The sequence below is a fragment of the Malania oleifera genome, chromosome 8 (assembly GCF_029873635.1).
Source record: "Malania oleifera isolate guangnan ecotype guangnan chromosome 8, ASM2987363v1, whole genome shotgun sequence".
In the NCBI taxonomy this organism is placed as follows: Eukaryota; Viridiplantae; Streptophyta; class Magnoliopsida; order Santalales; family Ximeniaceae; genus Malania; species Malania oleifera.
In genome coordinates, this window is record NC_080424.1 from 25572387 (window position 1) to 25598246 (window position 25860).

General features: G+C 36.1%; 1 protein-coding gene across 1 annotated transcript; it reads right to left on the reverse strand.

Annotated features, from left to right (window-relative positions):
- Positions 1-21509: 21509 nt before the first annotated feature.
- LOC131162618 (uncharacterized) lies at positions 21510-22076 on the reverse strand. The gene has a single exon (XM_058119227.1). It carries the CDS (start codon positions 22074-22076, stop codon positions 21510-21512), a length of 567 nt encoding a protein of 188 aa, XP_057975210.1.
- Positions 22077-25860: the final 3784 nt, after the last annotated feature.

Consider the following 25860-nt stretch of genomic DNA (forward strand, 5'->3'; position numbering starts at 1 on the left):
ACCCAAATTAATACATCAAATAGAAAATATAATGATCAAACTTCACAATAGCATAATATATGGGCGGGAGATCAACAATTCAAAATAAATAAATAAAATAAAATAAAGAATATCAAGTTTTGTCATGGTTCAAGGGTTTAAATGAGTAAGAGATCCCTAATTAAGAGAGAGGAAGCTAAGAATGAGTAGTAGATAGAGAAAATTACCACAAAGAGAGTGACAATCTTCTTGTAGATGAATTTTGCAATAACGAAGGACATATCACAATTTATGGAGAACCACCGGAGGAGGAGAAAGACTAAGAATTGCTAAAGGATTTGAGAATAATTAAAGAAATAAGGCAAACCTCCATTTATATCCGAAAAAAGAGGGAAATTAAGCATAAATGAAGGAGATTTATAATATTTGATTTGCATAAAATACAAATATAGATAAACTTGATTAACCAGCAGATCTGAAGATATATGTATTTTTAACTAAAAATTTTAGATAAACTTTTGAAAAATTAATTAAAATTTTAAATGAGTCATCAATAGGAGTTCATGTGTCAAAAAAAACCAATTGAGAATTAGTTATATTATTAAGAAATTTTAAAATATGTTAATTAAATTATTAATAAGAGTTTAAGAGTTAAAAAATCAACCAATCATAAATTAGCTATATAATAAAAAAAATTCAAAATTTTATAAAATTTTGATTTTAGTTTTGGAGGCATATGATGGTGGGACAACATATTTTATATAATAGCGTAGATGGAGTGAGACACTATTACTCAACTACTAAAAGAGTAAAGATAGTTTAGTCTAAAACATAAGATTCTTATGAGATTCGGATCCCCATATTTTGTGAGAATTTTTCATTCCAACAAAACATGTTATTTTGTTATCTCGTCACTTTACAGAAAATCTCACCTTCTGATTAGGAGTTTTCAATTAGACTCTTGAATTTAGATTTGAATCAACTTAAGTAAAAAATAATAATATAAAATTACATTAAACTTGGTTCAAACCCACATCAAATTTTAGATAAAGTTACAAACACAACCTTAGAATTAAAAGATATCAATTAACCAAATCTCTAGAATACTGCTATGCCCTAACATACCTAAAAATTTGTCTCTGCTACTGTGCTTAGAATTCCATGACTCCAAAACTGGAATGAAATAACACCATCAATGAAGCAACAATAATAAAGTACTTAATATCTCCATGCAGCTTTCGAGTAAAATACACGTTCTGAGATGGCTTCTCTCTCTTTTTCCATCCCCATCTCCCACTCCCACTGTGGCACTCGCACCATGCGGTTGCTTTTCAAAGTAAACCTGCACGACTTGGGGTTTTCATCGAAGGAAGCAACACGAAATGGTGGACGAAGACTAGCTACTTTTATATTTCATTTTTTGGGCAAAGCAATTTTTTAGATTTTATTGAAAGAATCAGAACCTGCCTGTAGCACTGGTGCACCATTGGTTCACTGCAGGTTTTGGTAAAGGAAATGAAAAGGGTTTCCACCTATTTTGGGTTATGGTCAGTGCTCGACAGTCAATTGGTTTGGTATGGTATGCTATGGTCCCCAATTAAAGTGCTTATTCTTCTATTTGGGTGAAGCTAATTTCCTCTCCAAAACAGTAGTTTTGGCAATTCACAACCACAGTAAGCTACCTAGGCTACATTTCTAGAACCCAATTTTGGTTCGTTGCATTGAGATGCTCGATTGGTCCCAACACCACACAACCCCCCCCCCCCCCCCCAAAATAAATGTGATGGGACCCAAGATATTAATAATAATAATAATTGAGAAGGGTGTTCGGAAGTCTCTTGTACTTTTTTATGAAGATGGTTCACCTTTGGATTCATCCTTCTACACATTTCTTTTATTGGGTTAGAAATGGTTGTGATTTTCATACTTATAGGGAGAAGAGTAATGAAGTCTCATTGTTTGTCATCATAAAAAATGAGGAGATTGTTGACCTATTTAGGTTTCATCCCATTTTGATAATAACAAATCAAGGCATCTGATTGTGCTACTGAGTGTGATTCACAGGAAGCAAGATACTAGGCTTAATAACAAGTTGCAAAGTGGAAGCCATGAAACAAAAAAGGCGATGTTATTTGGCTAAGATCATGGAGATTATAAAAGACCAAGCTTGAAGACTATGTCTAAGATCATTGAACACGTAAAGTGTTAAGCTGTGCGCCATAAATGGAGACGGAAACCACCAACCCCAGCAGCTCATGTTGATTTTGTAGAGGAGACCAGCAACCTTGCCTACCATGGTTGAAATGCAGCCACCAACCCTGCCCACCTTGCTTGAATTACACCCCCCTTTAAAGGCTATAAAAAGGAGATGTGTGTGTGTGTAATTATGAGTGAGGCAAGATGTAGAATTGGGCGTGGCTGTGTGTGTGTGTGTGCGTGTGTGTGTAGCATAGAGCTATGTGCAGAGCTGTGTGTGTACGCAGAACAGAGTGTCTGCAAGAATTGTGCTGCGAATGGCGCAAGATGTAGAATTGTGTGTGGCTGTGTGTATGGGTTGCAAGAACCGAGAGTTCTTGTGTGCAGAAAGTGTTGTGTGGTGTGTTGTGCACAGAGTGTGCAGAGAGAGAGAGAGAGAGAGAGATTTGAGTTGAGCAGTGTGGCTCTTCCTTCTTGTATTGTTCTCCCGGTTATAGTAAATTGGTGTCTGCTTTGTGGACGTAGGTCGATTCGACCGAACCACGTAAATCTAGTGTTCCATTATTATTTGTGTACTTTTGCTCATGTGCGATTGTTGCTTATAGATCCACCCCCAACAATTGGTATCAGAGCGAGGTTGGAGCAAAATCTCCAGATTGGAGCCCTTGCTGAGCATCTTAAAATTGCGTTTTGAGACCACCATCATGTTTCTCTCTTTGAGATGAAGCCAACGGCAGTAACTGGAGCTCATACGAGGTCGTACACGCCCACACCCACTACCGACGGCTAGGCGACGTTCCCACATGCCCCACGCACCCTCACGCATCGACAAGTGATCGGCAGGTGGCCTGACGTGCTCCCACGCACTGGCGATCAGTCGGCGAGTGTCTGGACATTAAAGACGCTGATGTCAGTATGACATCAGGTGGCGGGCCCTACGGTGCCACATTAGGAGGTGGGGCTCACAAAGCTATGTCAACAGGTGGGCCTTACAGTGCCATGTCAGTAAACGGTGTCAAGTAATGGCATCAGTGATAGTTAACATCATCAGGTATATTTCGTTAAGAAAGGGAATATTCTGTTAAGTTTAATGAAAATTGACCGTTTTGATTAGAAGTTTGACTGGGCTTTTCAGAGCCATTTCAGGTCGATTTTTCGAAAGACTTGAACCATTTCTAAGGTTTTTGACCGTTCTGGATCCAACAGTATTGTCCATTTGAACTGATTCCATCTCTAGATTGGCAAATAGAGATATCGAACAAAAAGAGCTCATAGATCGGGATGTTTGACGGCACCAATGTACCAGATAAAAGGTATATAGATTGTTTACTTCTTACGGATGGAGGAGAGCTTGAATGCAATGATGAAGCATGTCAAGTGGCAGATATGAGCAAGTGAGAGCTTGCGATGAAGGATGAGATGATGTCCCTTACCTCGACCAGAACATGGGAACTAGCTGGGTTGCCCAAAGGTAAGAAGGTTCTACACAACAAGTGGGTGTACAAGATTAAAGAGCAGCATGACTCCAAAAGGTACGAGGCCTGGTTGGTAGTTAAAGGCTTCGAGTAGAAGGAAGGAATTGGCTACACCGACATTTTTGCACCAGTTGTGAAGTTGACGACCACCAAATCTGTCTTAACGAAGGTGGTGATTACAGAGAAGTTGAAGTTGTGCTCAACTTCAGTTAGTCTTCATGGTTAAAGAAAGATTTTAGCACATCATTTATCTACACACTGGTTGATATGGGGTCTCCATATCCAAGTGAGAGATTGTTGATCTATGCGCCATAGGTGGATATGGAAGCCACCAACCCCAGCAAATTATGTTGATTTTGTAAAGGAGACCAGTAGCCCTCCACCAACCTTGCCTACCATGGTTGAAACGCAGCCACCAACCCTGCCCACCTTGTTTGAATTACACCCCCCTTTAAAGGCTATATAAAGGAGATGTGTGTGTGTTTGTGCACGCGCTTTAAAGGATATATAAAGGATATGTGTGTGTGTGTGTGTGTGTGTGTGTGTGTGTGCGCGCGCGCGCACGAGTGTGCGTGCGTAATTTTAAGTGGGGCAAGATGTGGAATTGGGCGTGGTTGTGTGTGTGTGTGTAGCAAAGAGTTGTGTGCAGAGTTGTGTGTGTGCGCAGAATAGAGTGTCTACAAGAATTGTGCTGTGACTAGGGCAAGATGTAGAATTGTGTGTGGTTGTGTGTGTGGGTGGCAAGAACCGAGATTTCTTGTATGCAGAAAGTGTTGTGTGGTGTGGTGTGCGCAGAGTGTGTAGAGAGTGAGGAACAGAGAGTTGTGGTGAGAGAGAGAGAGAGAGGGAGATTTAAGTTGAGCAGTGTGGCTCCTCCTTCTTGTATTGTTCTCCCGGTTATAGTAAATTGGTGTGTGCTCCATGGACGTAGGTCGATTCGACCGAACCATGTAAATCTGGTGTTCCATTCTTGTTTGTTTATTTTTCCCGCGTGTGATTGTTGCTTCTAGATCCACCCCAACATAAAGTCCAAGCTTGAAGAATTAAGACAATTTTTCTTATATATATTGCAATTAGGACCTATGTAAGTACACTACCTCTGAATATTGTTATGAAGGTCATAGGTGACATAGTTGGACCCTAAGCACTCTATATTTCATTGACAATCATTTCATATATAAATGTGTAAAAATTATTTCAAAGTGTTTACATCATTTTTGGAGTTAAAAACTAAGGTTCTTGAGGCTTTAGGAAGTTCAGGCAACTAAAGCAGAGCATTCAGTCGATCAAATTACCACTAGAAATGCAAAATTAATTTTCCAAGTAGTTCGGGCGATCGAAATGGCTACTTACAAACTTCCAGCTCTAGGAACTCAGGCAACTGAACACAAAGTTTGGGTAACTGAACACATAGTTTGGGCGACTGAATCAAGAAGTCAATTGATCAAAGATCGCTACTGACTTTCATGATTTTCATCTTTAGGGAATTTAGGCGACCGAAGCCTGCACGATAATTATCACAACAGCCATAAAACAACTCAGATTCTCATTTATTAAGCTATTAAATACACCCAACGGCTAGAATTCAAATTTTCGTATAAATACTTAACCTTTAAACGTGTATAGCATAGGGATTAACGGAGATCAACAGAGATTAATGCACAGATTATTATTAAGATTATTTTTCAAAGCATATTTCATTCAAAAACCTAGAAAACCCTTGTTACTCCATTGAGATTTGTTCATATTCAATTGGGAGTGTATTAGTAAGTGATTTGTAAGTGTACTCATCTGCTCTATTCAGAGAGTGTTCTTTGTACAAACTCTACTTTGATTTTTCATTGTATTTCGATGATTTCGATAAAGTGAATTGTTGTCAATTAAAGGGGTTTTTCGCTTGGGGGTTTGTAAAGGTGTCTCCACATATTAAAGGAGAAATACATCTCTGCCTATTGTAGGAGAGAGACATCTCCGCCTACTGAAGGAGAGAGGCATCTCCGCCTACTGAAAAAGAGAGGTTTTGTTGGAATTGGTGTATTCCCGAGAGGGAGGTGAATTGGATATTTAAAAATTTATATCTACATTAAATCATATATCAGTAATACACAACCTAGGGTCTTTCTAAGCATATACCAATTTCATAGATAAAAATACTATGCGAAAATTAAATCATGCACAGCATTCATAGTCTATCGAATATAACATACAATGCAGAAATATAATGTGCTGGAAATTAACAGTAGACACACGATATGTTATCAGGATTCGGCCAATACTACCTACATCCTCGCCTCAGCTCACAAGCCCGAAAATTACACTAATGCACGCTTATCGGGTGGAGCGACACCGTTTACAATACCAAGTCAAATTACCAGGGCTGACCTCAACCTTTACAACCTCTCCTTAACGGGGTAAAGAAGATCCACCTCAGGCCACGCTTGAATTACAACAATGAATATAAAATTGTGTACAATTCAAATGCTTCTCAACTAAGCAAATATGTACCAATACGCACAAACAATAATCAATGCACTCACAGATGCTAGTATTTATGCTCAAGTGAGATCTTGAAAATTTAATTCAAGATAACATATTCAATGAGTGAATATTCAAGGTTACCTCAAAACCCTAATCAAGTCTCACACAAATATTTTATCAAATATAATCACGAAAGAAATTTAGGGTTTAAACTTGCAAAAGATTTATCAAATAAAGTATGCAAGCTCTCAAGTCTTACAATTTGAATACAAAGATTATGAAGCTAAAAACAAGTTATTCCCAATCAAATATTTATATACGAAATATTATGAGAATAAACAATCTAGAAAATTTCTCAAAAAGGTTTTTCAAATATGTATGAATGCGAGAGAGTAATTCGAAGGAAATGATTTGAAATATGCATACAATAAAACAATCAAATCTTCCTACACCTTGCAATTGATTTGCAAGTGAGGAAAACTAGAAAAACAAACTCTCTATTTCAAAATGATGTTTTCTAATAAGTATGTAAGAGAGTATGAAAAATATGTTTGGAATATTGATTATATAGCAAAAGAGGTGTAAAAGATTTGAGAGAACTTTTCCTAATTACTTTTGCTATTCTAGTTGCTAATTAAGGCAAATGAAGGCGTATATATAGATATCCCTCAAATTTTGACGTTGGGGACCTATTAGGTATTTTGAAATTGTTTCAGTAAAAATTAACCCCAATTACCCTTAATAAACCACGGTAAAAATAAGGCAACCCAAGAGTTTCAGTCACCGGGATCTTAGGGACGGTCGCCCGAATAGACACACAAAGAAAAGTAACTTTTTAACGTTTGGGTGCTTGAGGGAAGGTTTGGGTGGCTGAGCCAAGGGAATTTCCCGATCGTTCGAAGTTCGATCGCCTGGTGATAGGTTCGGTCTGCCAAATTTTATAATTTGGTCTCCCAGGGCTATTTTGAACTTAGAGGTTGGTCGCCCAGGGAAGGTAAAAAGTTACCATTCTTATGTTCGGTCGCCTGCGGACTTTCAGTTCAAATTAGGTTCGGTCACCCATGCCATGGTCAACTATTGACCCTTTGCACATTCGGTCGCTCGAACCATTTTTAACTCTCTAGGTTCAGTCTCCTGAATCCCTATTTTTGTCCTATTTGAGATTAAACAATTTACCCTTGTTTTCATAGATATGACTTGTAAGAAGGAGGAGATTTTCCAAGTGATGTGTAAGAACCTAGGGTCAGTTTATGACCTAGAATTTTTAATTAAGCTTAAAAACCTAGTTTCAGTCGACTCTTTTCTATGATCTTTTGATTTCCCTATGGTCAGACTATGGCCTTTGAGCATAAACCTATCATGCATGCAAATGCATTATTACAGACCATAATAATTATTACAGACCCAAAATGAAAATATAATGTACTACAATATAACTTGAAACAAAAAAAAACTTCATGCTCTCCTCCTCTACAAATTCATGGATTGTTTCGAATGGTATGCGCATTTAAGTGCTTTTCAGCTTCCATTGCTCATCTGTCATCCGTGCTTAGAAAAATAAACATGTTCAAACACTTAGCACACAGATGAGATACTGTGGTTTGTCATAATCAAAACAGGGATCGGACTCAAAAAGTCAACAGGTTTCTCCACCTACTGAAAGAGTGTTTTAGTGAAATCCTCAAGTAGGTTACTTGAGGCAAGGACATAGGCAAGGATAGTCAAACCTTGTAAAAATACGGTGTCATTCTCTTTTCCCTAGACTCTTTAAATTTGAGCACATTACATTTATATATATTTGCTATGAATATTGTTATCATTTGCATAGTTAGATCACTTGCTTGCAATCATAGTAAAAATTGTTTAAGTACTTGCATAATTTTTTTAAATATACAATTCACCTCCCACACCCCTCTTAGGATTTCACCTCATCTCACAGATGCCTCTCTACTTTTTCTTTCAGAGCTATATCTTTTCTGCTCAATGTATTGGTGTCCTTTCTCCTTCTGCGAACCCCCTATTTATAGGGTTGGAGCCTTAGCTGAGATAGGCAACCTTTGGGACTTTCCTTTCCCAATGTCTTCCTTTCATACAATTCCTCGCTCATGCTTTCCTTCCTATAGCAATAAATCCCTCCTTCGTGTGATTTGGATGATTCTTTTTTTCTTATTGAGTCTTTGGCCGAAAATATGAGGGGATACATCCCAATATTTTGAAATTTTCTCTAATTATTTTTCAGAATTGCTCAAATTTTATTTCCTTTACTGCTTGATCTCCTTTCTATTTTTGGATGCAAGTACCTACGAAGATACTTTGGGAATATCCTTGTGCGCAGAATTTTTGTTTAACCCCTTTGTATTTTTTTTTTTTTGTTTCCTACCCCCCAATGTATTTCAATGTATCCTTGTACCCCTGTATTTTGTTATTTGTACAATAAAACGTTATTTGATAAATTTAAAAAAAAAAGGCTCAGTTGCATATATGTAAAAAAAGAGAATAAATTGTTATCAAAACAAGGAACACGGTTAAATTCAATAAAATAAAATAAAAAGTTATCAAAAAGGGACTCAGGTTAAATTAAAAAATATGAAAAAAAAATTATCAAGAGGGACCCAATTGAAATTAGAAAAAATTAAATAAAAAATTTTATCAAAAGGGGCTCAGTTGAATGAAATAACAAAAAAAATTATCACAAAGGGGCCTAGATGTATTCCATGTAATTGCACAAGAAGATGAATAAAATAAACTTTATTAAAAGGAGTCCGGTTAAAATTGGGTGTTTACAAAAGGCATAAGGACTGGTTTGTTGCTCTTAAAACAAAACCAAGGGATGTTTTTTATGTTGGTAAAGGTAACATATGTGAGGATGATGAGGGCATACACTACGACAATAAGCCATCCAATATAACATTGGAAAGCATGATAAAAGAAATGAATGAAAACATTAACTGGATTATGGATGATATAGATGGGACTAAAATTAGTAAGAAAAGTTCACTTGATAACCTTCCAATACAATATTAGTATATGGATGATTCTGATCCCAAAGATGATATGTTGGCTTAAGTAAGCTAACAATTTGATTGAAAAACATTGTTTCATATATAATATGGTATGTAATTCATTAGTACTTTGTTATTTTTAATCTTTTCAAAAAAAATTTCATTGTACTTAAACATGTATTCATTTTGAAATTGATAATTTTCAATTATTTTCATGTAGTTATGTCCAAGAAACAACTACAATTATGTGCTATTCAGAGAGTGTCTCCATAACCCACTCAATAATCAGGTTCATCACAGACTTTTGTACAGTTTACCATGCATTTTGGACACTCGACACACCTTAGGGGATCATCATATGCTCCTAAGCCTACCTCACGCTATAGTAACCCTATTGCTCCTAAGCCTACCTCACGCTATAGTAACCCTATTGAACCATTAGACTCATCACTACCTCCTATACATCTCACTACACATTTGAATGATTGACACACTTTTCAAGGTCATGACACGCTCCTAGACAGCCCATCACACCCCTTGATAGCTCCACATGACATCCTACTTTTTTAGAACATCCTAGACAAAAACCCTGAAACAATGAGGGTGTTGATCATCTTGATTATGAAGTTCAAGCCAATACGATAGGTAAAATTTTATGTTCACAAGTCTTGCAACGTAAACATCTACATATATTTGTGTTTTTATGACATTTGGTGTCTCTTTTTCAGATGAATCAAATGAACATAAGACTCGAGAGTTTACTTGTATATCCAAGATATGGTATTTACCTTTAGAGCAATGAGTTGTTGTGACTTTAAACAAATTCTTCCAGGTTGTGGGTGAAGAGTGAGCTTTACTTTATAGATTCATAGGCACCATGGTCAAGAAACCAAACTTAGCACCATTTGATTGCTTCAATTGGCGCAAGATGGATCCAGAGTAAAAGAGTCATGTTGGGAAATTCTAGAGATATTAAGTTTGTTTTTAATGTTAAATTATCTTTTATATAAATTTTTTCACTTGTGAATGTTTGCATATATGATATGAATGTTTTTTATTGTAGTCAAAATTCGTATCCCTTGATGATCATGGAGAGAAAAGAAATATTTGACATAAACTAATGGGAAAGTTTGGAGAGCTATGAAGGAGCCATAAATGTCATTTGAAATCAAAGTATTTTGACCCATCACTAACAAAGAGAGAGAACTTCCTTTGGGCACCAAGTCATGTTAATGTTGCCTAATATGATAAATTTCTTGATTTCTTGCTTTCTAATAAGAGCAATACAATTTCTTTTATGCATTTCTCTTTCTTATATATTAGTTATGCCTCAATAATTTATTTTGGACACATTTATTGGGCAATGTACTTAATATTTTCTTTTATTTTTTTTACTTTTAGACTGCAGGGATTATGTTAGAATGTGTGAATAGAGATGAATATTCCATTAAATCTAATGTCTATAGCTTCGAACTTTTGCTATGACAAATAATTAATGGCAAAATGAATTGTGCATATATGGCTTTGGCTAAAATTTAAACTTTTTGGAATATGTAAGTTACTTCAACATAACTTTCTACTACTGTTGCCATTTAATATTTCAAATTTGAAATTCAAAATGACATTATTAGACTTTTCAGGCATATGAACTGTGGAAAGATGGTAAAAGCATGGAGTTTACTAAGCCATTTTTGGAAAGATGGTAAAAGCAGTAGAGGTTTGATGCAAATACATGTTGAATCCAATATAAATAATTTATTTATTTTATTTATAAAAATTTTTAAAATGAGTGTGTTTACATAAATAAGGCATGTTGAGCCTCAAAAATCCCTAAGGCCAAGATCCGAACGATAAGATTAGAGTAAGAGAGAGATGTTAATCCTCAAAAACTAAAGGCCTAAAATCCTAGAGAAGAGGTCAAGTCAAATGACACATGTTAAGCCTTGAAAATCCTCAAAGGCTAAGAGACCAGATATGGAGTCATACTAAGCAACTCAATTAAAGACAAAAAAAAAAAAATGTAAATGAAAAAAAGAAGAGGTAATTAATGGGGTGTGTGAGAACCTCATACCCATAACCAACAAGAGGATCTACCTTAGTTGTGGATAAGCACTCCTCGATGTCCTCCCCAATGTCCATTGTGAAGGCACTAAGGGCATCCAAAAATTCTAAAAAAAGAACTCATTGGATGCAATGACTTTAGAATAGTCTTCTTGTAGAGGTACACACCATCCATTCAAAGAAGGCAATTATGGTCCTCCAGATCCTTCTTAAAGGGGGAAAAAGTTTGTCACTTTGCAACACTAGCCTCTTTGCCTTGGCAAATATTTCCCTCAATAAAGCAAGTGCGAACTCCAAAATCCTAACCCAAGCCTCCTCCACCCTCTAATTCACCTACACCCTCATCGCGACCTCCTTCTTCATGGTTGTTTACCATTTGTAGGGTTTATTCTTCATCTCATACATGAATAATTTGAACTAAATGGATCTCTACTCAAAGGCAATGAGCCACTCATAAGAAACGTGGAGGGTAGTATTAACTTGCAAAATAAACCAATTGTTAAAGATGTTTATGTGTATACATAATAGTAGACCAAATGAAAAAAAAAATTCCAAGGAAATTGCAAATGTATCTAGTGGTAAAACTAAGAGAAGTAACCACAGAGTCTTCCTGTGAGACAAAAAACTAGCCATGCCTTCTCAAGTAAGGCATCAATGTAATTCTAGGGCCAGGGTTGGTGCAGCAGGCATATGATAAATTCTGACTTATTAGAGACAGAATCAGTGTAGCCCAGAGTCGTCAAAAAATTTATGCAGATACTCGCCTTCAGAAGTTGGAATTTGATGTGGGAGACCATGTGTTTTTAAGAGTAGCACCGATGATAGGAATTATGAGATTCGGGAGGAAGGGTAAGCTAAGCCTTAGGTACATTGGCCCATTTGAAATACTTAAGAGAGTGGATCCAGTTGCCTATAGAATAGCTTTACCACCAGAACTATCTAGGATTCATGATGTATTCCATGTATCTATGCTAAGGAAATACATCTTAAATCCCTCCCACGTGATTAGGTATGAAGAGTTAGAGCTTAGAGATACTCTAGTATATGAGGAAATATCAGTGCAGATTATAGATAGTAAAGAACATGCAACGTAATGACCCAAAGAATAATGGTAATAAAAAAATAAAGAGGGAAAGAAATGGAAATAGAAACAAAAGGAGGTAGTAGACTTCGTCGATGAACGCTTTGCGGGTGTTTGCCGGATCGACGATCTGAGGCCACCACGACGCTCCTGGGGAAGTTCTTCCTAAGTCTGCCGGAGTAGATCGTCGGTGGGACAAAGTTGATTTCATCTTAGATTCAAGGTAAGGTCTTATTGTCAAAGTTTGACTTTCTAGCAGTTGTAGGAAATGTAGTACGCAAGGAAATGGTGATATTTTGTTCTGAGATATATGATTTTCAAGGTGTTGAGTGGGGAGCCCTGCGGGTGTAGGACCCATCACAGTAGGGGATTTTAGCAGGAATCAAGTAAGGGAAATATGCTATGCTAGGCAAACCTGGTATGATTTAGTATAAATTATATGTTTTCAGCAAATTATTATTCAGATTATTTATGCAGTTTTAGAGCCTGATAATGTTGATATTTAATTGTGTGACATGAGTTAGTATAGCAGTACAAGGTTTCCATAATTTTCAGAATGCCATGATTTTCAACATATGCGCAGAAACTTGTATTTTGCAGTATTTTCAGAATATTATGATATATCTATTTCAAAACCATAACATTCAGTTCATACAGTAAATCAGATATTTCAGTTATTCAGTCAAGCAGATATCTCATAAACTTAGGTTTTATAGTTTACTCAGCAATTTATATGATGTTATGGTTATTTCAGATGTTACAAAATCATGATAAAAACAGTATTTTAGAAATATCAGTTACGTATATAGTATAAGACCCTGATGGACTATATTCAGCAGCAGAGCACGATACTGTAGCTATATTCAGCTCAGAGTGCAACCCCTATTCTGATAATAGGTGGTATTCAGAAGTCAATCGTGCCTATGTTGTGGACAGACTCCCCATCAAATATGGGTTGAGGGGGCCAATCTAACTGTTGGAGTTCAGTTGACTTACCCTAGTCGGCCAGCCAGGTTAAGTCCCACCTTCAAGCCGCACAACCCTGCCATGAGGAGTTAATTCATGACTTTAGTTATCCATCCATGGAATTTTGACAGTTATTATTTATATATATTATGATCATATTTACAGACGACAGTTGTACTTATAAGTATTATCAGTATTATGAAAAGAACATTCTGAATAATCAGTTTATGTAAAGCTACATAAGCATGTTTTATATGATAACAGGTATTCAGGTTTTTCTCAGTTAATTTGTATATAGTATCTTGTTTTAGATCATATTTTTCCAAGTATATGACTCACTTGCTACACCCTTGTAATAGCATGTTTCTTCTTACTGAACATCACCTCATCCCATTTAATTGATATTTTTCAGGTGATCCAGTTAGGCGAGCAAATCAAGCTCGCAGGTAAAGGGGCTACAGTGCTACCCTTCTAGGAGGGTGAGTGTTTTTGGGAAAGAGGGTATTTCTGTGTAGCCCTAATTCAATTATTTATTTATATTTTGGGAGTATTTAGCACTCTGGTATTGTGTTGTATTGTATATGTATATGGTTGGAGATACTTGACTTCAGCTTCTCGTTGCTTAGGTTGATATTTTATTCCATCAAGGGTTATCAGTGCAGTTTAACTTAATATATAAATATATAGAATTTTAGTAGGTCGTTACAAGTTGCGCACCAAGAGAATACCACTAGTAAAAGTCTTGTGGAGGAATCACTCAGTGGAGGAAGCTTCGTGGGAGCTCAAGGAAGAGATACAACAGAAATACTCACATCTGTTAGTGAGAATCAGTATTAATCAGAAAATGAAGGTAATAGTTCATACACAGTAAGTATTGTTTCGATTTTGTTTTATGCAGTGCAAGATAATTAATGTATATAGTTGTGTTTTGGTTTATAGGATATAGTAGGTTTTGGGAGAATTTTGGTTAGTTATTGTAATCTCCCAAAATCGCATATGTAACCACGGTATTCCTCCACCATAAGTGAGGTTAATTAAAAAAAGTACAGCGAATGTTTCCTTTAGAGTTTGGTACATGTATAGTAAACAAATTTCAAGCACAAAATTTTTAAAGGAGAGGAGAATGTAGAGACCCAAAAAATATAATAATAAAAGAAATTGGGGAAAAGTGGATTTTTGGTTAAGGGATGAGAAAATTGGGGACGGTTTTCTAAAAGTCATAGATGTTGACTTTTTGAGTCCTATCTCATTTTTTATAATGATAAATACAAGGTATTTAATGTTTGTCGAGTTTGTGTGCAGGATCAAGTTGGCAAAATCATATGGCAGCACACAGTGGCTTCAAGAAAAAGAAGACCCAAAATATTTAATTTTATTGTAATTTATATTTCATTCTTTCGAGTCTGTAATTATAATTCCAAAGGTCTCTAATGATTGATGCATATCATGCATGTAGGATCTATAAGTTCAACATAACCGTAGATTGACCATAGGAAACTGAATGTCATTAAAGCACCCTTCGATCGACCTACACTGGATTTTCAAGACAAAACTCAAAAGACTTAGACTGACCTTAGGGCTCACAATTTTGCATGAAAATGTTCCTTATTGACTTAAAATTTAATCATCATATGAATAAGGACAACCTTATAAAGAGAATAGGACCGAACTGCTCAAAGAGGGCATGTTTGGTCGACCGAACCTTAATACACAGCGCTCTTCAGTTGACCGAACCTCCACTGGGTCAACAGTTTGACCCTTCGATTGACTGAACCTTAAAATGAGCTGCAACGCTCTGGTCAACCAAACTGACACGTGGGGAGATCCTAACCGCCTAATTGACCGAACTCTTAGTACAAAAATTTTCTAGTCGACCGAACACCAAAGTTCGGTCAACCGAACCCAAAACAGTCGACTGAACCTCGGGGTTTTGGAAATCACCTTATGAATGGTCGACCGAACTTGTAGTTCAAATTCTCCCTGGTCGACCAAACTGAGCACCACGGTCGATTGAACCATCAAGATGGTCGACCGACCTTCTTGGATTGCTCGGATTTTACTGAGGTTAAAACGCTATTATTTTTATTAACCTCATTTAAACTTTTCCAAAAAGGACAAATATGTCCCCAATGGTCTTAATTTTTCCTATGCCTATATTTTCAAGCTCATTTGCAAAATTAACAGATGATTAGCACTTAGATTATCTTGAAAATCCTCTGAAATTTTAAGTGCCTATTTTTCACATACAAACCTAATACACTTTCCTATTGTGATTCCTTTGATAAACCAAGTTTATTGAGAGTGTTATTGAGTGATCTTGAGTAGCTACACTTGCTAAAAAACTCTCCTTACTTGAGATTGATTGTTTGATTTTGTAGGAGAGTTTTAGCTAAGGTTTTTCCTTGGTATAATCTATACTCTTTGTGTAGGAAAACCTTGTAGCTAGTGAGTCTTTGCATCACCATTGCAAGACTCACTAAGCTTATATTTTTATTGTGCAAAAACATTTTTACAAGCATACTTTTCAAATGTCTCTTGAACTATATTTTTGAGAAAATTATTTGTGAGATATTTTGAACACTCTTGTTGCAAATCTTTGAAACCCTTGCTATTATTGATCAATATTGATACTTTGTTTTAAAGATAGATTAATTGTACACTCTTTGTGGTTATTGCATATTGACGGTTGTAAGAGTATAGTTGGACACTTATTGCATAAAGCTTATAGTTCCTATTTGTTTTAGGTGCATTGATTATACTGTGATGTATTGTAGTACATATCTTCTTGTGTAAGAAACATTTGTTGGTATGCAAAAATTCATATTTTTTGTATTCCAGACATGAGCCTAAAAAAGGAAATTAGCCCTATTGAATAGTCTCAGATTGGTTTAGATCCGATTAGGAAAGTTAGGTGCACCATCCTGGTAAGGTGCGGTTGTAGGTTGAGTTTAGCCCCGTTAATTGACCTGATTGTAACCGGTGCCGCTCCACCCATTAAGTGAGCATTGGTGGAATCTTTGGGTTTGTGAGCTAAAGGTGCAGACGTAGGCAGTATTGGCCGAACCCCAATAACATATCGTGTGTGTACTTTATATTTCCACAATTTATTTTTCGCACTTTCATTTTCAGCACATGTATGTATTATGTTTATTTCATTATACGTTGTACATGTGTTAATTGAGTTTATGAGTATATATAAAGACTTTAGGTTTGTGTAATACTACACTTGGTTAAATTGAACCTATGAGAGAAATTTTAAATATCCATTTCACCCCCTTTCTTGGGAATACACCAATTCCAACAAAAGAAAACTGTCAATGGTTATGGGGATTTACTGCAGGTCGGTGACGGGTAAGCGGTAATTTTTGGGCGAAGTAAATATAAAACCGGCGATGATTTTCTGAGAGTCATAGAAAACCGTTGTTGGTTTTCTATCCAGTGTGAATGATAAGGAGATCTCACGAGCTTCATTCTTCATTCAACAAAAATCACTCTCTCTCATACTCTCTCTCAAACCCTACGGCCCTACCCCCTCCTTCCTTCAATTCTCACTCCATTAAACCCCGTTTTGACGATCAGGAACCACCACGAAGTTCGTGGGAGGGTTCTTTACAACTCTACCGGAGCAGATTTTCAATTTAGAATTCTGAGGTACCATCCCAAAATCAGGGTAAGTGAGTTATTTTAAGGTTTTCATGATTATTAGGTATTTTTGGACCTAGGATTTGTGTTAGACAAAAATATACTGAAGTTTGAATTGATTAAACTGGGGTTGATGTGAAATACAGGGTTTGGTGCGAACACTACAGGTATGGGTTGAGAATCCCTGCGGGTGTTTCCTCAAGAACTCAAGTAAAGTTGATAAATAGTTAAAGGTTTAGAATTTCATGGATAAAATGAGATATGTGAGCCTGGGAAAAATGCGAGTATAGTTATTATTTTGAGTTCGAGTTGATTGAATTAGGAAATATATATCATATCAGGATTTTGAGTTTGATACATTGTGGGTGTGAGGATAGAGTTGGAGTCAGACCTCCTAGTCAGTTAGGTAAGGGAAATATGTTATACTAGTTAAATTAGAGATTTTTACTAGTAAAATATCGTATATGATTATAGGTTTCTAGAGTAAGATTTTGAATAATTTAGAGTAAGAAATTATACACTTTTACAGATTATATTTAATGAATTTTAATTATTGTGTGGCATGAGAATATTGGTATATAATTTTACACAACTTTTTCAAAACTACGATTATATAGTTTTTACAGAATCATGATACACAGATTGTATAATTTTATTTACAGAGTTATGGCTATACTGTAACGACCTGCCTATTTTACCAATTTTTTTTTCCACATAATAACATCTATAATAATCCTGATAACCTGCTAAAACTAAACTAATCATGATCAACCCGGACCCATGGGTACCAAGGATATACCTGTCATACATCTCTAATACCTAAGTAGTGGAAAACATAAAATTACATGCATATGATACAACACCAAACACAATACTAGAGGTCTACTGAATTTGTCATATATATATATATACAATCATCCATAGAAAGACCCAGAAATATCATAGGGTCGTAATCCCAAAAACCTAACTGACCCTAGCTCACCTACTTACCCTTCTGATAGGGTAGTTCGGTCAACTTTTACTGCTGCGAAGCTCTATCCGCCCTCCTACCTGGATTTCCTAAAATTTTTGTAATGCTGGGGGGAGACACCTCTCAGTAAGGGAGATAAAGTAATATCAGTGTCTTCCAACATGAGTATTTTCATGTTATACATATAAACAATACATAATTCATATATGGTAAAAACGGTCTATATCATTTCTGAATAAAACATGTTTCGTCATAACATAATTTAGCATACTAAATTTTTGTGCATAAAAAATCATCTTATATAACCATACCATACTAAAATACTACCCAGGATAGATAGCTAGTTATTGTCATGTCTTACCCCCACATGACAAGGTTGTGCGACCCGTAGGTGGGACCTAACAATGGTTGGCCCTACTAAGTCAAACATAGGTGTGTAAGTACGATGGGCCTGTTCCACCTATGCCGATCTACCAGGGGAACTATAACACTCCCATAAAGCCACATCGACTGCTATCTCCCACACTTTATTTGAGATGTGTGGTAGCACTAACATAAACATATTCATAATCATATAGCTACGGTACTGTGCTTCACAAAACTAAACTAAGCTATCTGGGTTCTGATAACATATAGTACATTTCATATATTTATACGTAGTTGTTCCATATTTCATAGAAATATCTTACATATTCATATTTTCATAAATTATGACATAACGTACATAGTCACGGCATCTACGCCGGCATAAATCATAGCATATGGATCATGACATCTATGCTGACATAAAACATAACATACGAATCACGGCATCTACACTGGCATAAAACATAACATAACTTACTCAACATAGTCTTTCTGTACTGTTAATATAATATTTTAAAACAGTAAATCCTGTACTGTTTTTAGGGTTTTCCTAGAATTGTCATAACAAGCTTATTCTGGAAAACATAATAATCTGGTAAGTCATAATTTCCATATAAAATCATACTCATGCCACACAAATAGGAATAATATTCCAATCATAAGAATATGAGCCGAAATCGTATTTTCTAATAAAATGTATTAAACATGTTTTCCTGTTCAACAACACTATTTCCCAAACAATGTACTAAACATACATATTATCTGAAAATAATTGTAGTATATTAAATAATAATTTTATGAAAAGCGTTGACTTAATTTATCCCCTTACCTGGCTTACTAAAAGCTCACAATTAAACCCAAATCTACACCCGTGGTGTTCCCAGTTCAACACCCTGAAATTTAAAATTTTCCCAACAAAACTTCAGTATTATTCCATCTACTACACCTTTCTCAGTCCAGAAATACCAAATACCTTATAAAACTTAAAATAACCAACTTACCCAAATTTTGGGATGGTGCCCAAGTTGGCCTAACCAACAAACTACTCCAGCAGACTTGTAGAAAATCTTCCCAAGAGTAGCGTAGCGGCTTTCGATCGTCGAACCAGTGAAAGACGAAGCCGAAAATCTAGATAGAAGGTGGGGAGTATGATTTTAGAGAGAGAGAAGGTTGCTGCTTAAAAATTTTTGCTAAAATCTCGAGGTTGATGTATTTATAAAATGCGGATTCGTCAACGAGACACGTCACCTCATTGACGAGTCCATGAAGGGAGTTCGTCGACGAACTCGTAACCTTTGTCGACAAAATTCAAGCTCCTCTAAACCCCTTTCGGTAAGTTCCCGTCAATAAGACACGAGTCCACGTCGACAAGCCCAAAAAGGCTACTCGTCGATAAGCGCTCTGCGTTCATCGACGAGACCCTACTGAGCCCCTTTTGAAAAATCCTCTCCTTTCTTTTATTTACTTAATTACTATATTTCTTTGGATCTCTACATATACAGTGTTTTACAGAATTACAGTTTACACGGTTATACAGAACTATGATATACAGTTTTCACAGTATCATGATATTCAGATTATAGAACCATGATATCCAGATTTCAGAACCATAACATATGGATATTATAGTTTATATAGATCAGTTTATTACAGCGTTATGGTTAACACGGTTTATTACAGAATCATGGTAAAATAGTAATATATATAATAGTATTATATAGTATTAGACCTTGATGGGCCATATTAGATTACAGAGCACGATACCGTAGCTATTACGTTTCAGAGTGCAACCACACTTCTCAAATAGAGTGTGGAATTTATGAGTAGTCGATTGTGCCTTGGGAGAGACAAAGACTCCCTGGTAGTCTAGGTTGAGGCAGCCAATCTGACGATAGAGGTTTTCAATTGACTTATCCTGGTAGGCCAGCCAGTGTTAAGTCTAACTCACAGGCCGCACAGCCCTGTCATGAGAGGTTAGTTAAATCATGACATACAATTATCCATTCAGGGAAGTTTTCACAGTTATATATATGTATATAGATTTTTAGAAAACATGAAGTATATATAGTAGCTAAAAGTATGATTAAGTAGAAAGTTAATAAATCTTATATTTTAAGTGACATAAGTGTGAGTTATGATGTATCTTATCTTTATATGTTATCTCAGTTATAGCCTGATTAATAAATATATTGCTCAGGTAGACTCATTTGCCACACACTAGTAATAACATATTTCATCTTACAGAGAGTTGTCTCACCCCCAGTATTTATAAATATTTCAGGTGATCTAGTTAGACGAGTAGATCAGGCTCGGAAATAGAGGAGACCCTTGTACTGCCCTGTCTGTAGGGTAAGTGATTTTGGGAGATGTATTTTTGACTAGTTCCTAGGGGATGAGGTGGATGATTTTGGAGAGATGTGTATGTATGTTTGGAAACTACTGAAACTCTGGTATTGTAATTAAAGTGATGTAATTTATGTTTTCCACTGCATAGATATTTTGTTTCTATGAATAGGAATTCTCGGTGTCCTCTTTGGGACCGAGACATTAAAGTAGATTTTATAAGGGGTATCAGAGTAATATAATTTTACAGTCTATAAAAATAAAAATAAGGTATGAATTTTTGGGTCGTTACAGTTATAATATTAATTATTAAATAAATTTTGATACTATAAAGCTCATCTTAGCTGCACACTGATAATAATCTTTTTCACTTACTAAGCGTTGTCTCACCTCAATTATTATTCCACCTTATAGATAGCTATGCAAGACGTACTAGGAATCAGGCATAGAGAGCACGTGGGCGGGATTAGAAAGAGTTGTTAAAAATAAATATTAATTTAGTTATGTTTTTATATTTTGAAATTTTTTTAGGGTGCAATTTTGATATTGGAGATACTATTGTAATAAAGTTTAATTAGTACTCTTGTATAAATGTATTCGAGGTTTATTTACTTCCTCTATACATTATTTATAGAAAATAGGACCCTAGAGCCCTACCAAGTTTGAGGCATTTCATGTAGGTATTGCTGAACCACGTAATTTTTTGTGTCTTCATTATTGTTTTCATTATAATCTATGTGATTGTTGTTCTATACTTTTCATCGTTGAGTGTTGCATTTTTTTTTTTTTTTGTAAAAGAGGGCGGCACCTCCATTCTTTATTAGAGAACCCCTCACTTATGGCAGAAGAAAACCATGATTTCAACAAAGCAAACTACAAACATATAGAAACGAAACGCAATGAAAAGGAACACATTAGACTCTATAATTTGGAAGACCAATTTTGTTGAGTCATATCATGCCTCTAACTAAACAAGGTAAAGAGTCAAACTCCAAATATCTCATAGTGGTGCATTTCTCTCCCTGACGTGCCAAGAAGTCCGCAGCCTTATTTCCTTCTTTGAATTGGTGAGCAGTGGTAAAATTAATCATGGAAAGAGCCTCAAGCAACTCTTCCCAAAAATCCCAAAAATACCATATCATGCATTTCTGAGAACGAACCCAATCGACCACTTCATTAGAGTCACATTCAATCTCCACATTCATATAACCCATCTCTTTGCACATCCACACTTCCTCCATCAAGGCCCTAAGGTCGACTTTATTATTAGTTCCATAGCCAAAGAAGGATGAATAAACACCTAGGAAATCCTTGCTGCAACCTTGAATCACACCACCCCCTCCACATGTCTCTGGATTCTCATAGCAACTACCATCTACATTCAGCTTTATAGATCCAACCCGAAGATTCCCCCACCTAACAACACAAGGAGCCCGTGCCTTCGGAGTAATAATTGGAATCTCAAGAGCACTTAGAACTTTGCTATCCTGAGTAGAAAGGGATCTGCTTGATCTCATATTTTCCGAAATCCTTCTAAGTCAAACCTTAATTGCCAACCAAACTCCTTCAGCCGTTTCCTTAGCACCTTCCATTCGGGCTCTACAACGACACACTCAAAGAGGTGCAGCTCAAAGAACCCATTAATCCTTTGTTTTATAGTTTTGGTACTAATGCTAATTGACCTTCACATCTTTTGCAAGTTCCTTCCATCTAGTTGTCACTAACCATTTCCCTTCGCAGAGAGAAAATAGATATTTTCTTTTCTACCCATGGATAAAAGAGAGAATATCCGACATAGCTTCACCAAGAAGGAAATTAACTTGGACGATGTAGCAATTATAGGGAAACCATGACATGAAAAACATACACACGTATGCATGCCTCAAGATCTAAAGTCATACAAAACTCATCCTTAGGATGATGCCACATTTCAATATCATAAGAAGATGGTGACGGGAGAAGAGTTGTCAAGTAACAGGAAACACAAATTAAAGATCACTAGAATAAGAGAAAGCTCCAGATAATAAAGATCACACATGATAATTAACACTCGACTCTAATTAGAAGATAAGTTGAAGGACATTGGAATATAGCCTCCATTGGCTTGGCATAACATGGAGGGGTATAGAGTCCAAACTCCAACATTGAGATGTTGAGATCTTAATCCATCAACTCAGATTGTTCACAAGGCTCCAATATGGGATGAGCAATTGATAATGGATAATCTTCTAGGGTACACACATACCCTCGAGGCTCAGAGGCATTGAGGAATCCGCTAAGGTAACATCCCACCCCCTCAGAACTGCTGCAATATGGGAGAAACCACCTCACAACAAGAAGTTGTAAAGGGAAAGTTAAAACCCTCTAGTAAGAGGGACAATTAAAACCTTCTAGTAATTGCAAAAGATTATACTGCTATAAGAATAAGATGGAAAATGAAGAAAGGAAAAGGTGAGGATAATTAATTAGAGCTTCCTACATCCCATTCACATTTTTTTTGCAACTTTTATTGACTTAAGAATTAGAGGGTTTTCAGGAGTGAAGTCTCCAAACACCCTTACCTTTGTTTTGTAGTGAAGTTGTGAAGCAAGATTTGCATCATGTTGTGTAGGATAGCCTATGAGAAATCATTTTAATAGCTATTGCTAACAACAATGTGTTGTAGGACAAGAAGCATAACTATGGGCAAATGAAGACTCATTCAAAAGAATTTGGCCAAGAATTGTTGAGTTTAGTTAATAGTTTGTAACATGTTTAGTTTCATTAGTATAAGATTATGTGTATTTAGGGTGGGTTTGTAATATCTGTATAATTTAGGGATTTATTTTTCGTTTCAAGTAGTTTTATGGTATGTGTGTTATTTCATGTGATAGAGGCTTTCTTTTTAAGTAGCATGTGAAAACCATGTAGGAGGTGACTATTGTTGAATCTAAATTGATAATGAATGCATGATCCTCTACACCCCAACCTCTATCGCCTTCCGTCTCTTCCTTCTTCTTCTTTAATTTCCCCCCTCCTCTCCTTTGCCTCTCCCCAGATTATATGTTGATTGTAATTCTAAAATATTATCAAGCATCACAATGTTTACCAAAGATAACAAATAATAAAGCACAAATATTACGAACAATGACTTTTAAAGAACATATATCAAATAGTATTTCAATAAGAAAGGCATATTTTCACCAAAGTAACTCTTAAAGAACATTTATTAAATGTTTATGCTAAATTTCGCGCACAATTATAATATCGCCAAACAAAGTCTTAAAAAAATTCCTCTTCTTAGAAAGAGTACTAAGCATACTACATGATTTTCTTTGCTATGACTACTACATCATTTTCTTTTATTTATATATTGATAGCATATCTTAGTTCCCAACAAACAAATCATGGGGATTTCCACAAGTAAATTGACCAGATGAGTGTTTCAAAACAATTATACGAACCCCAAAAATAATTAATTCAAGGATTGTCCCGGGTAGTTAGAGATTGATCCCTCTCAGAGCAACACTTGCCTTTTTTTAATAATGACTCACCCTAATAATGACAATCTAAATCCATTTTTAAACGTGACAATGGTGGGGACATGTCACAATAGACAATATACACATCACAAGAATAATTTTAATGCATGTGAATTTATTATTCAATACATATTAAGTAAAAAGATCAGCCAGTCACCACTAAGGCTTCCCCGCTGCCCCTTAAATTATGTTTTCCCCACCAAACCCAAAACCCTGCATTCAAGACTAGTCAGAGGACACTAGTAGGAGGAAATACTTTGCGATATTGAAAGGATCCCAGTAAAATGCCACTTCATTAGATTTACTTTTGCAAGCATGTGGGGTTGCTTGGAAGTGAGAGAGAGAGAGAGAGAGAGAGAGAGAGAGAGAGAATTGAATATTGCTAAAATAAATGGAAACAACTCAAACAAAGATAAAAACAACTGTGGGTGGGTGTTTGAAAATCCGAAGTGTAAAAGGTGGTTTTTTTTTTATGAAACAGAGAATATGGAAGCAACATGCATGCATACAAAGTTGCAGGCACCATCACCAACACCATCACCACCATTCCATCATCATGTGCTTGTGCTTGTGCTTGTGCTTGTGCTTGTGTATGAGTAAAAAGACAATACCTCCATCCAGCATTACCCTAGCTAAAGAGGCCAGGCACATGCCTTCCTAATTAATATTTGTTTAATCGAATGTGTCATCCACCTTCAGCCATGGATTTGGGCATCCCTCTCTACAGAAACATAAGAATACCCTAAATCCTATAACCCTGAACCCTAAATCTTAAATCCTATGAAATTGAAAAAATTAAAATCAAATTTACTACTTGATTTAGCTATGCATTCCATCTAAATTTTCATTTTTGTTTCTCCACATTCCAATCTGCAAGCCCCAAAACGGTGGTAAGGAAATAGTTGAATGGATTAACAGCTATTTTTCCTTATGGGCAGAGATTTGGTGCCCAGGCCATTACTGCTCCAGTCACGTTACTTGCCAGCGACATGTCTGCAGGGGTGCGAGTGGGCATGGGCAGGGATCAGTCAAGAACATATCTCTCTGCACCAAGTTCAGTCAGCCATGCCAGACAACCTCAAAAATCACTGGTCGTCTGATCAGATTGATAAGTAACAGCAATTTCTTGGGGTATCTTGATCTTGGCCCTACATTTTCCCCCACTGAAGTGACTATAATTTCATGAAGTTTCAGCCTCAAAATTTGCTCAACTAATAGGACCACATACCGCGGGAGAGCAGGCAGAAAAGATTGGTAGTTGAAAGAATTTAGGTACGCTCAGCTGTGAAAACTAATTTCCATCTTCTATTTTCTCCTTTTCCAGAAAAATCACAAATGCAACTGTCATGTCATATTGTTTTCCAACATTTATATGAAAATTCTGAAAAAAAAAATAAATAACATTTTCGGAACTTTTCAGTGCAAAAGTTGAGCTAAATATACCAAGTACTGTAATAATTTGAAAAACTGAAAATCAAAATCAAAACCATTTTTCACATCTGTTCAGGCTTCTGATTTCTTGTATGTAAAATTTCCAGTTCTTTGCTCGAGACCTATCCCCATCCACAAATGCTCTGGGTAAGGCTGTCTTATGGTTGGAGGTAAGCCTCCAATACTGTCTTGCTCTTGCTGTTATGAAGATGAAGATGATGCAAGTGCAACAGACAAGATTAGAAATGTCCCATGATATCATTATTGTCGTGCAAAATACAATAATGGAACATCATGGATGATTGATCAACTCCACACGAAACAAACATTCCAAAATGGACACAAGGAG

Coding starts and splice junctions, on each gene's coding strand:
- LOC131162618 (XM_058119227.1), bottom strand. CDS start 22,076: ATGAGATCAAGCAGATCCCTTTCTACTCAGGATAGCAAAGTTCTAAGT.